The sequence below is a fragment of the Polypterus senegalus genome, chromosome 1 (assembly GCF_016835505.1).
Source record: "Polypterus senegalus isolate Bchr_013 chromosome 1, ASM1683550v1, whole genome shotgun sequence".
NCBI lineage: Eukaryota > Metazoa > Chordata > Cladistia > Polypteriformes > Polypteridae > Polypterus > Polypterus senegalus.
The window spans coordinates 251,308,834-251,321,302 of record NC_053154.1 but is presented as its reverse complement, the minus strand read 5'-3'; the positions used below and the strand labels follow the sequence as shown (position 1 = coordinate 251,321,302).

General features: G+C 40.0%; 1 protein-coding gene across 5 annotated transcripts in view; it reads right to left on the bottom strand.

Moving 5' to 3' along the window:
• Positions 1-2,569: 2,569 nt before the first annotated feature.
• The window catches only part of LOC120540710 (interferon-induced protein with tetratricopeptide repeats 5-like), a 35,161-nt gene continuing 25,261 nt past the window's right edge, over positions 2,570-12,469 (bottom strand). For 4 of the 5 annotated variants that reach the window (XM_039771753.1, XM_039771734.1, XM_039771762.1 and 1 more), the window contains one exon: positions 2,570-5,382. In XM_039771753.1, coding sequence (XP_039627687.1) covers positions 3,975-5,363 — 1,389 coding nt within the window. In that variant the 5' untranslated portion in view covers positions 5,364-5,382 and the 3' untranslated portion in view covers positions 2,570-3,974. Of the gene's footprint in view, positions 5,383-11,624; positions 12,260-12,469 lie in introns of those variants that run through there. The other variant, XR_005635848.1, reaches the window with a different exon arrangement.

Here is a 12,469-nt window from a genome sequence, read left to right as displayed (position 1 = left end):
AGTTCATCGCTCTCTCTCCACAGTTTTCAGGAAAAAAGTACCAGTGGGAGTAAATAAAGTGAATTCAAAGACATGCTGCAGCCCAACTTCTGACTGGATGACACCATCTTCACAGCAATGTCCTCTTCATTTTCAATTCTTTTGTTTTTTAGGAAATTTGCACAAACTTGTTTAAAAGTCCCACACACACTTTCGCTCACAATGGAGAATTTGTCAACAAAGAGATAGTCCTTGAGAAGTTCTCGTATCTGTGATCCAAAGAAAGCCAATTCGTATATTTTGCCTCACTTAGCCTAGGAAACTTTTCCCATAGGTAGCAGAAACAATGTTCCCCATCAGAGGTTGTTCTCTATATTTTAAACTACAGCTAAAAATCAATTTTGTACAGGGAGTCCAAATTAGGGTACGTAGTCTATTTTGATCCAGGAAACATTTTGTCTGTTGTGTAATATGTAAATTACATTGTGCAAATTTGTTATTTAATATTAATGTCTTTTAAAATTTGTTTAACCAAATCACATTTTAACACTAATCAAGGCAGAGATAAGTGTTTTCTAGCAGAAATCGTATCATATGATAACTCTAATATTTTCTGACATGCTTCATTGTGGTTACTTATTTTTTTATATTCATCACTTATCAACTCTTATCAGTCCCTATTAACTTATTATTCTCATTATTCTACACTTTCTTACCAAGTCCTGTAAACCTCAAACAGTGATATCCCAGTTTGCACTTTCAGTCCAGGAAGAGGATTATGGGACCACATCCTCAGCAGCTGCCTATTGGTTGTGCCATGGCCAGGCACTGAAGGCACTGCAGAGAGCACTGCTTTTGGCCATTAGCACCAGCAAACAATGTGACCAGAGGAAGCACATCTCCTTTGTCAGAGCTGGAGTACAGCCCCATCATCAGCACAGATCATTATCATCATCAGATCTAGTCAATGCCATGTCAGACTGGCTGCTTTAAGTTGACTTGGAATGGCAGCTGAAGGTTCCTGACCGTAAAGGAAGAACTTGACCGAGGTTGGATCTAGGCCTTTTTTTTTCCTGAGGGGACCATAATGAGGAGGTGAATGAGCAGAAGTGGGCCACATACCAGGAGCTGGTGGAGCAGTGCCAGAGTCAAGGATGGAAGGTTTTCTGAAAGCCCTTTGAAGTAGGGTGCAGGGATTTTGCTAGCCATTCACAGTAATGAGTACACACCATACCTGGATCAGAAGGGTGATCCGTGAGTAATCTTTGCTGGAGCTTAAGTTGGGGTCTCATCAACCCCGGCTGGGTTTTCTGCGTGATGGTGTATGATGTGGAAAGAACCAAAACATGCAATGACCCCAGGATACTTCACTGATGATGTGTCCCAGCATATCCATGCATTAGAATGCATCTCTGACTCACTCTAATGTTTGTGAAAGACTCATTTCTTATTTTCTTTATTACTCTAATTAAATATTTTTCTCACATTGTAAAACATGAATGATAAATGGCCAATATATGAATGAGCATGTGTGTGTATCCTGTAAAGTTTAGCAGTCAACTCAGGATTGGTGCTGTTCTTGAACCGAATTCCTGTGAAAGTTTAGCAGTCAACCCAGGATTGGTGCTGTTCTTGAACAGAACACTCAAGCACTCACAATTAATGTAGTCTTATACCATCTTAGAACAAATTCTGCAGTTAATAATTACAGTATATATACAGGCACATACATGTATACTCTCAGAACCACATAATACAAATCAAAATCATAGGATCCTAAAGGCATAACCATAGACAGTGTGCCAGCCCATTGCAGGGCACACACCCACCCAACATGGACCAGTTCAGATTGACCAGTTAACTTAACAAGCATGTCTTTAGGAATGTGGTTGAAGTCCGATGAAAGATGGGGACAGCATCCAGACTCCTCACAGAGAACAAACAGGTGTATGATTTGAACCCAGGATAACATTTCCTTATCTCCTAAAAATGGCTCAGGCTCATGTACATTTTTCTGACCTCGACTGAAACAAAGACATCTGCAAAAAAAGGTTTTACATTAAGGAATGATGGTCTCTGAACTCCAGCTTGACGCATTTGCCCAGCATACTCTTAGAACCTCAGTAGAATAGTTATTAGAATGGACCATTTGGAAGTGTCTATAACATAAGCCCTAGATCCAGTTGGGGAGACAGGAACCATTCTCATTGAGACAAGAGATGTGACAGTTGTGATGGACGTCATGGGGGCGTCAGTGTGCCCCTGACACCAGAACATAAATGCACAGAGAGTCCCGGGTTCAAATAAAGGAGTGTTTATTGAACACACTTCCACAAAGTAACAAAAGCACAAGCACTAATATCCTTTCTCTGTCTCTACAATTCACCTCTCTTTTCACCACTGCACTGTCCTCCTCCACTTCAGTGTTGCTTTACATCCTCTCAGCTGCCACTCATCTGGACAAGAGAGTGTGGTCCCTTTTATTATGGACCCTGGAGTACTTCTTTTGCCAGGGACACTGCCCGATGGAAGTATTCCCACGTCCCGAGGGCTACTGGACTAGCATTTCCTACTGGTTCCCAAATGGGTGCTAATACAGGCTGCTTCCATCTCATGTTATGGGAGAATAAAAAGTCTCCAGCAATACCTTCCACTTCCAGTGGGCTGTCCATCCATCACCTCCGATCATCACTTCTGGGTCTGGCTCCTTCCTTTCTCTTAGTCAGGATGCCCATCTGCCTGTTAGAAACCTCCTGTCCGGATAAGGAACCATCCCCTTCTCTAGTCGGGATGTCCAACCAACCTGTGTAGCATTCACACAGTCGAGGAATTGTTTTGGACACCTGGACTAAGAATATGTAACAGATTTGGGGTAAAGACAGCCAACACTGCCTGGAACTTACAAGCTTGGATATAAAATTCAATGGATCATGGCTGTCTACCAGAAATAACAGATAAGTGAAGGAAATCATCCAAGAGAAAGAGATATGGAAGTTCAGAGAATTGGTTAATTTGGGAAGCAATCAGGCTCACTGCTCTCTCTTATAGTCAGTTATTCTCCCTGGCACAGGGGAGCCCATGCAGAGCAAGATGTCTTTTTATTTATCTGTTGTATGTGCATAGGTTGCTTCCCAGTCACCTTCATTTGTCTAAACTGTAAGATGTTCATTTCTCAGTATTTATTAAATTGTGAGGCAAAGCAATGCCCATTCATGAATGTTCTTATATATTAATAGTATTTAGCAGTTCTTATAGAACAATAAGTTGCTGAAGTAAAGTGGGGTACAAACTTTAATGCTACATAAGAAATGTGCACACATCATACAAAACACATAGAAAAGTTCATGTTAAATAGTTAAAGAGTGCATTTTAAGTTTTACACTATGTATTAATTGATACTGTATGTGTAATTATTTTATTCTGATGTGTGAGTGAAGGTTGAGAGATGGTGTAATCATCAGTCCTTTCATCCATCCATCTACCCATCTTTTGAACAAACTTGCTGAAGTCCAGAGTGGTATCCGTGAAGCAGGTGTCAACTCTTCAGTTTATCCAAGAGTCAGGGATTGTCTGACTGAAAAATAAGGCACTCTGAGTCTGGAAACTACAAAAAGAGAAAGTCATGTTCTAATACTGTATAGTGGATATCCTTTCACTTAATTCGGCCTTTTACTTTAACGGGGTTTTATTATATGCAGTATATGGAGCGCATATGGAGGTTAGAAAGCATTCAGTCTACTTAAGAATTGTCCAATAAAAATCACAAAAAATGTGCAGTTAGTTTTGAGAAAGTTAGTAACAATGAAGAACATCTCATTTGTCGCATCAAAGCTAAGCATCTACTGTAAATCAAATGGATGATGGGTTTTCTAGATTGGATCTACAACTTCCTTTGTTTGAACAGTCATTTCCAAATGATTATATGATGAAAATAATATCATAGACTGTGCTCACTTCACACACAGGAGGAAGTTGCCTTCAGAATAAAATAACTTTTATTCCAGCTTGAGCCGCAATTCACAAAGAGCGCTTAGGTAGTCTTCGTTTCCCAGGTCATAGAGCAAAGCTTTCTCAAAGCACTCAATTGCTAACATTTCTTGCTTTCTGTGTTGATGAACCAAGCCCAGAAGACCATATGCTTCCCCGTCTTTTGGATACCAGTGAATGCGTCTCTCTGCAATCCTTTCCAGTTGCTGTAGGCATCTTTCTTTGTCATGTGTCTCTTTTGTACATGATAAGCCTGCTTTGTATTGCTTAATTGCAAGAACCTCAGATTGTTTGTATTTAAAGAGGAAATCTCCATAATTCCGATGTTTCATTGCAATGTCTTCTTCACAGGTATTCTGCATTTCACATGCTTTCTGGAACAATTCTTCAGCTTTTTGAAAGTCTTTTGACAATGCATACATCTTGGCCAATCCCAGTTGTGCATTAAAAAAGAAATGATTCAACTCAAGTGCTTTTTCCAGATGCTGAATGCCCATCTCGATACAAGATCTTCTTCGCCAAGGTTGCAATTTGAATATTTTGTTCCTGTAACAGAGGCCAATCTGATGGTGCAGAAAAGCAGAATTGGGCGTCTTTTCCAAAGCCCTTTTTATGAGATTAATAGATTCATCGACACATCCAGTATTTCGCAACCCCTTTGCTACATAGCGAGTTACATACGGCTCATCTGGGTCAAGAGTCAGAGCTTTCTCAATGAGTTTAATTCCTTCATCACGCTGCTTCAAATATATAAGCTTTAAACCAAGGAGGACTACAATATGAGCATCTTCTGGATTCAACTCCATGGCATGCTTTAGTTGTTTTAAGGCAAGTGATTCTTCCATTGAAATTATGTCAAAGGACTCAGTACGATACAGTGCCATTGCATAGCCTTTGTTCCATTCTGGGTCTTCTGGCTCTTGCTCAGAAGCTTTCTGAAAATAAACTATTGCTTCTTTATAGTATTTCCTTGCAAACTTGAAGTAACACCATCCTTTCTCTCCATCCATGATGGAAAGTGGAGCAGAATAGTGAGAAGCTGATGGGATCTTCTTGCAGATGTCTTCGATCTGTGATAAGACGTCTTGAGCCTTACTGATGTCTCCTATGTGATAATATAGCCAGGCATAGTTGCCATACGTAACCAACAGCCATTTTTCAAATTCATCTTCATGGTCTTTCTTCGCATAATCTTCTGCTTGCTTAAGATAAGCAAGTGCATCTTCATTACATCCCTGCAAATATTTCACATAAGCCAAAAAATTGAAAGTTCTTACTTTCTCAATAGGCAGTCGTATAGAATCTAACAATCGTTGAACCAGTTTGTCGAGATCTACAGCTTCTTTTTCCAAGCCCCATGTGAAGTAACATTCTAACTGCATCAGCTTAGATTTCATGGCTTTGTCTTCTGAAGAACTGAGAAAAAGAAGAATTAAAAAGTAAGTTCATTGGAAATGTGCAAAATCTGACCATGTTCTCAAAACAGTATAAATGTTGTTTGGGTAAACATGTTTATGTAAGATGTAAGAGCAGCAAGTGCCAGCCACATTTGAAAATTGTATCTTAATTCAACTATCAATAGTCTAATGGAGCAAGGCCTTCCATATGTATGACTGTTTGTATATTATTGATTAAATGAAAATGTGTGGCATAATTAGTGTAAATTGATTCAAAGATATTACATCTTTTTTTTAATCATAGAAAAATAATGTATATTAGGATTTCACAGTGCACTTTAATGGACATTTGTCATACAATAGAAACATGTAAATCTTATGAAATGGACTCAAATACTTCTTTAAATGCAGAAACAGTAATAAAATTAACATCTTTCAACCTTTTAAAGTTACTGAATACAAGCCATGTTAAGTATGACCTGTCTTTCTAAGGTATCATGATTTATATGACTATCTTTCTTAAATTGTATAAGTCAGAGAAGAAAAAATTTAAGATTATTTGATAAGTTTGATGGAAATTTGTCATATTTTTTCAGTGAACTTAGCAGTCTATGTGTGTTTTATATCTTATATAGATATTACAATATTATTAAAAATACCTGTTACTGTTTCTTTATAATTCTTTCCCCACACATATGCAAAATTTAGGATGAGACAATCACATTTTAAAAGTTTTAATGTTGGAACACAAGAAAAAAGATATCACAGCAATTTCATCTTCTTACTCTCCAGTGATCGTTTCTGCCTTGCACCCTATAGTTGCTGGGATAGTCTCCAAATGCCCCATGACTCTGCAATCTACATATCTGAAATACGGGTAAAGAAATTATTCTTTTATTAACAATGCGTTACTCATTTGAGAAAATATGCTTCAAAGAAAAATAGCTTCTTTTTTGACTGTATTGTCACTATGATGATAATCGCCTCATTGAGCCCCAGTACGGGTCCTCCGATGAAGAAGTTTATTAGGAACCCTTGATTCAGAGGTGTAAAGAGCATGCGTTGTGCTGTCAGCCTCTCTCGTTTAGACGTAATTTAGACAAGTGAAAGTAGCACACGTCTGATTCGTCCAATTCAACATAATACACCTGGGTTCGCTTCCCGGGTCCTCCTTGCATGGAGTCTGCATGTTCTCCCCTTGTCTACGTGGGTTTCCTCCGGGTGACATGCAGGTTAGGTGCATTGTCGATCCAAAATTATACCTAGTGTGTGCATTGGTGTGTGGATGTTTGTGTCCTGCCGTGGGCTGGCGCCCTGCCTTAGGTTTGTTTCCTGCCTTGCGCCCTGTGTTGGCTGGGATTGGCTCCCGCAGTCCCCCGTAACCCTGTAGTTAGGATATAGCGGGTTGGGTAATGGATGGATGGGTATGACGTTAATGTGCATCTAGCTCTGCAAGCAGGTCCTCCAACTTGCACGAAAAACTTGGGGGTTGGTGGCAGGATTGGCTTTACATCCACTGTTAAAAAAAAACTCGGACTGTTCCCGTGTGCTGCTGAGGTATCACCCGTTACACGGCTACACTCGAGTCCCAATTCCGGTATTTCGTCGTACATGCGTACTGTTTCTACACCACACAAAACTTTAACAGTTCACTAGCTAAATACAATTTATTTGGCGGTTTATGCTTCGATCGTAACCACTACTTCGATACAATACTTGTATCATATACAGAATATATACTACATTTGAAAAGCTAGCCACGATAACCATTCCTCACGGCAAAACGACTTGTGCATATCTATCAAAATGCACGGCTTTTCTATAACTGCTCCTCAAATAACGCTCTGCGTAGTGCAATGCATAAGATTCACATAGCGCACTTACCCCATTTCTGGCGTCTGAAGTTGTTCTGTGGCAGAGGTGGGTCTGGGATTTGCTTCTTTTAGAGGAAACGGTTACGCAGCAAGCTTGTCGTTTGTTTTTTCCATCAGGAAAAACGAAACTTACATACAAATATTTTGGAAATTGAAACTAATCCCATTGTGCATTAGCGAAATAAATTCTTTTAAAAAAAAAGGGATTGCAGTCTTTGTGGTCAGTTTGAGCATTAAGCTAATATGCCTTTGGGATTTGGCAGCGCACTTCCTATATGCATTTTATAGGTTTATATAGGGCGATTATTGTCATGTGTGGGTCGTTTAAAAGTGTTAGTCAGCATAGTACACATACCTGCAATAATAATATTAATCATGAACTCAAGCTATTTTCTGAATCCACTGTGCAACACAGTGCTGTCAGAACAGTGCAGGCAGGGAGTTGGAGCCAAACCTCACAGCACTGAATACAAGTCAGGAGCCAAATCATTCCACTGCAGAGCATACATACACACCAGCTAGATTGTTTTGAGTGTATTTGAGGAAAGAAAGAAAGAATGCATTTCAAAATCAAGGGAAAATAAAAATGTGCAGTTTTCCTTATTGACCTCAAATACAATCCTGTCATTCATCTTTAAAGGTAAATTGATACACAAGTGACTTTGTTCTGATTGTCAAGAACTGTGTGACCCCAAATCTTTCAAAACTCTGTTCAATACCCCAACATATTTACATACATATTGTCTTTAAATGCTGCATTTTTAAAAGCACTTTACTGGGTTGTGTGGTTTCTTGTAGAGCCATTGCTTGATGAAGAACCATTTCACTCTGTAAAGGCTTCTCTGCACGTGAAGTTGGTTCTTTAGACATTTGAAAGGTTCCTAATTTGTGGACAAAGGAAAAATCTTTAATGTCTAGTAGGTGTTGTAGAAGGATATGACAGATCAAGAAAACCTGATCTTAGTCTGAGTTATTGTATGCAGCAATAGTCCATTTAAAATCAGGAATCCATTGTTTTTTCATAAATCTGTTATCAGCTATTCATGGCTATTTATGGAGCCTGTGATGAATTTAAACACATCAAGCTTCTTCCTGAAACCTGCATGTGGACAGTTCTTTTTGCATAAAAAACATTGTTTCCCTACTGAATTGCTCTAAAGAAACACTTTGACACCTTTTGAAGAGGGAAAGTAGATTTTAGAAGGGGAATAGAGAATACAAGAAACATGTTTTTATTTACAAACACATTTCTAATTAGAGTTTATCCATAGACTCACAGGTGATGAATTCAACAAATTTCTTTCTTTTGAAAAGGAGAGTTAATTCATATTTTTTCATTGAGCATTTTAAACTTACTTTTTACCGTTTTTATGTTCACCATCCATTTTCTTCTTCTTTCTCATAAACTATCAATACTGTGTGTGTGTTTTCGAAGTGACTTTGAAATAATAACTCTGATCTGTTAGTAAACAAAATGCCAGGAACAGAAAATGAAGTACATCAGCACATGATGAATACTTTCTAGTTTTACAAATGTTTAGCAGAACGTTTATGTTGATTGGTTAGCTCATATAATCTTTAATAAAACAAGCCAGTTTTGTTGTGGCGAAAAATTGTCACCACAATGCTTTTTACCTGAAATTAAAGGCTATTAGGACTCAGGATAGGCAAACAGAGTTTATAGCTTTATTGCAATAAAACAATAACACGGACTCAACTGAATTTTGCCAAATAAGATTGAGCCCCGAACAGCTCAGAACTCAAAACTTATATAGTAATTTCTTATCACTCTGACCTTGCTGAAATTAGCTCATTTGCTGTTTTTCTCTGACTCCCTTCTGCACCTATCCGGCCGATACCTCGAGTTCTCATGGGAATCTTTATTATCTCTTGACTTCCCCCTGCAGCTGGCCTCTGGTATTTTACTGTATAGTGTCCATCTTTAGTTTCTGTTTTGCTTAGTCCTTTATTGGCCAAGGCCGAGCAGATGTTCTCTTATCATTTCCCCTTCCTTGGTTTTCAAGTTATTTCATATTTGATGGCTGAAGCTAAGCTTTAATAAAAAGAAATATGGCATGTGCCTTTATTTTAATCATTTGCTTGGCATGCTTGACTTGCCTTAATTTCTGTGCTAAAGTTAATGCTAATATATTTTTCTATATTTTTTCATGCTAGTGTATTTTTTATTCACCATATATTACATCATCTTGACCTTGTTAGTAGCAATGCCTTTTTGCTGTTTCTGCTGATTCACTATTCCAGCTGGCTTCTTACGTGCCTACCAGGGCCATTTCACTTTGATATCGTTCCTCAGCTTCCTAACTTTTTTGAACAACAGGTGCACACGTCCCCCCTTCTCCTGTCCTCGATTTGTTCTGTGCGTCATTTTCTTTCTATTCTGTCTTCCCTTTCCCAAATTGGTAATTCTGCTTCAAGCTTAAAAATAATGCAATATGACTAATGTTTTTTATTTATCTATTTGCTTGACCTATCTTATTTGCTTAACATTCTAATTTATGCTAAATCTAATGCAGCAGAAGCTGTTAATTACTTTTATGGCTATTTATGCTAATATATACATTTTTCTCTTCCATAATCCTCCCTTTGAGGCTTATTCAAGCCTCACCACCTAACCTGAGATTTCAAAACAAAGGTAGGGGATGTTGGTTCAAATCTTCTTTGGAACCTAATGCAGACTCCTCACAATTCTTCTCAATCTTCAACATCCGTTCCTCTCCTTTGGTGGCATAGGAGCCAAACATCTCCACCCATTAATCAACAGAGTGGAGTAAAAGACTTCCTGGCCCTATCTTAATAGTTAAAAATATGCATTATCAAGCACAAGTGCAGATAAAATTGAATAACATGGGAATATAACATAATCCATGATGGTTACAATAATACATACATAAGTCACTGGGCGGAGTGGTGGCTCTGAGGCTAGGGATCTGCTCTGGCAATCAGAAGGTTATCGGTTCAAATCCCGTAAATGCCAAAAGGGACTCTGCTCTATTGGGCACTTGAGCAAGGCCCTTAACCTGCAATTGCTGAGCACTTTGAGTACTGAGAAAAGTGCTATATAAATGCAAAGAATTATTTATTATTATTACTTAACAATCTCTAATAGATGTGTTTATGCTTTATTAGATTAGATTCTGATTAACTCCAGATTACATAAATCATTGATCCTTAAAGGTAACTTATTATCTCAAACAGAAGCTACTTCTGACAGACCCTTATAACACGTTTGGGCCTACCAGGTCTGATCGGCATCTTCCATCACCATCGAAGCCAACTCACCACCAGGTGGTGATCAGTTGACAGCTCCGCCCCTCTCTTCACCCGAGTGTCCAAGACATATGGCCGCAAGTCCGACAACACAACCACAAAGTCGATCATCGAACTGAGGCCTAGGCTGTCCTGGTACCAAGTGCACATATGAACACCCTTATGCTTGAACATGGTGTTCGTTATGGACAATCCATGATGAGCATAGAAGTCCAATAACAAAACACTGCTCGGGTTCAGATTGGGGGGGCCATTCCTCCCAATCACGCCCTTCCAGGTCTCACTGTCATTGCCCACGTGGGCATTGAAGTCTCCCAGCAAAACGAGGGAATCCCCAGAAGGTATGCCCTCTAGCACCCCTCCAGAGACTCCAAAAAGGGTGGATACTCCAAACTGCTGTTCAGCGCATACGCACAAACAACAGTCAGGACCCTTCCCCCACCCGAAGGCGGAGGGAGGCCACCCTCTCGTCCACTGGGGTAAACCCCAATGCACAGGCTCCAAGTCAGGGGTTAATAAGTATGCCCACACCTGCTCGGCGCCTCTCACTGGGGGCAACTCCACAGTGGTAGAGAGTCCAGCCCCTCTCAAAGAGATTGGTTCCAGAGTCCAAGCTGCGCGTTGAGGTGAGTCCGACTATATCTAGCCGGAACCTCTCGACCTCGTGCACTAGCTCAGGCTCCTTCCCTTTCAGAGAGGTGACATTCCACGTCCCAAGAGCCAGTTTCTGTAGCCGAGGATCAAACCGCCAAGGTCCCCGCCTCCTGCCACCACCCAACTCACACTGCACCCAACCTCCTTGGCCCCTCCCATAGGTGGTGAGCCCATGGGAAGGAGGACCCACGTTACCTCTTCGGGCTGTGCCCGGCCGAGCCCCATGGGTGCAGGCCCGCCCACCAGGCGCTCGCCATCGAGCCCCACCTCCAGGCCTGGCTCCAGATGGGGCCCGTGACCCGATCCAGGCAAGGGAAAACGCGCCTATGGTTTTATTTTCATTGGAGGTTTGTTGAACCATTCTTTGTCTCATCCCTCACCTAGGACCAGTGTGCCTTGGGTGGCAAACCCCTCCACCACGATAAGGTGACGGTTCAAGGAGGGGCATATAAAAACACTTATCTAAAAATATCTATTCTTAACCACTTTGAATTCATAATAATCATGTAGTGTTCTCATTAATACAAATATTCATTAAATACATATTATTTAGGAGTTCCTGTATTCTTGCAGATAATTAAGCTTTTCATTCTACACCTTGTATAAGTTCATGGTTCAAATATTTTTTGAAAGATGTTGCCAGTTGTCAAACAAGTGGACAGTTAAAGTGGGCTCCAGCAAAAAACATAGAGCACTGCAGAGTAAAAGTGTGACAAAGTTTCTTCTCTGGTAAGGATTAAAGCAGGTGTTGGGGTCCAATATCCCAAGGTAAAAAGGGCCACGTCTAGAAGTCTTGGACCAAAGCAAGCAGATGTCATCTATGATTTGGAATCCATGATGACATTTTGGGCTCAATCGTCACCAGTACAGTCGAGCTCTTAGCAGCAGCGATCCATTATGCCTTGGACTGAAATTGAAGTGTGTTGTCCAGTAGTCAGTTGGTCGATGGCCTGATCCATGAGTTGATCCCATCTCTGGTACAGCTGGGTTCTTCTTGGAGTTGGATGATTAGCTTATCTGCAGACCTTTATCACTTTAAATGCTGTCATCTACGATGTACTAGGAAAAAACAGCTTTCACCTGCAGATGTAAAGACTTAAAAAATGTTCTCTTAAATAGTCAGCATGTTAATTCTTCATTGGTAACTACATATGGATCCCAGAAATAATATGTCATAAGGCGTCAGATCTGTTTCGTTGGGGGTACCCCTATTAGAAATATTGCTAGCGATAAAACAAACAGTCATTTCAATCCAGTCTGTGCTTGTCTAAATCAATTTGCTTATAAACA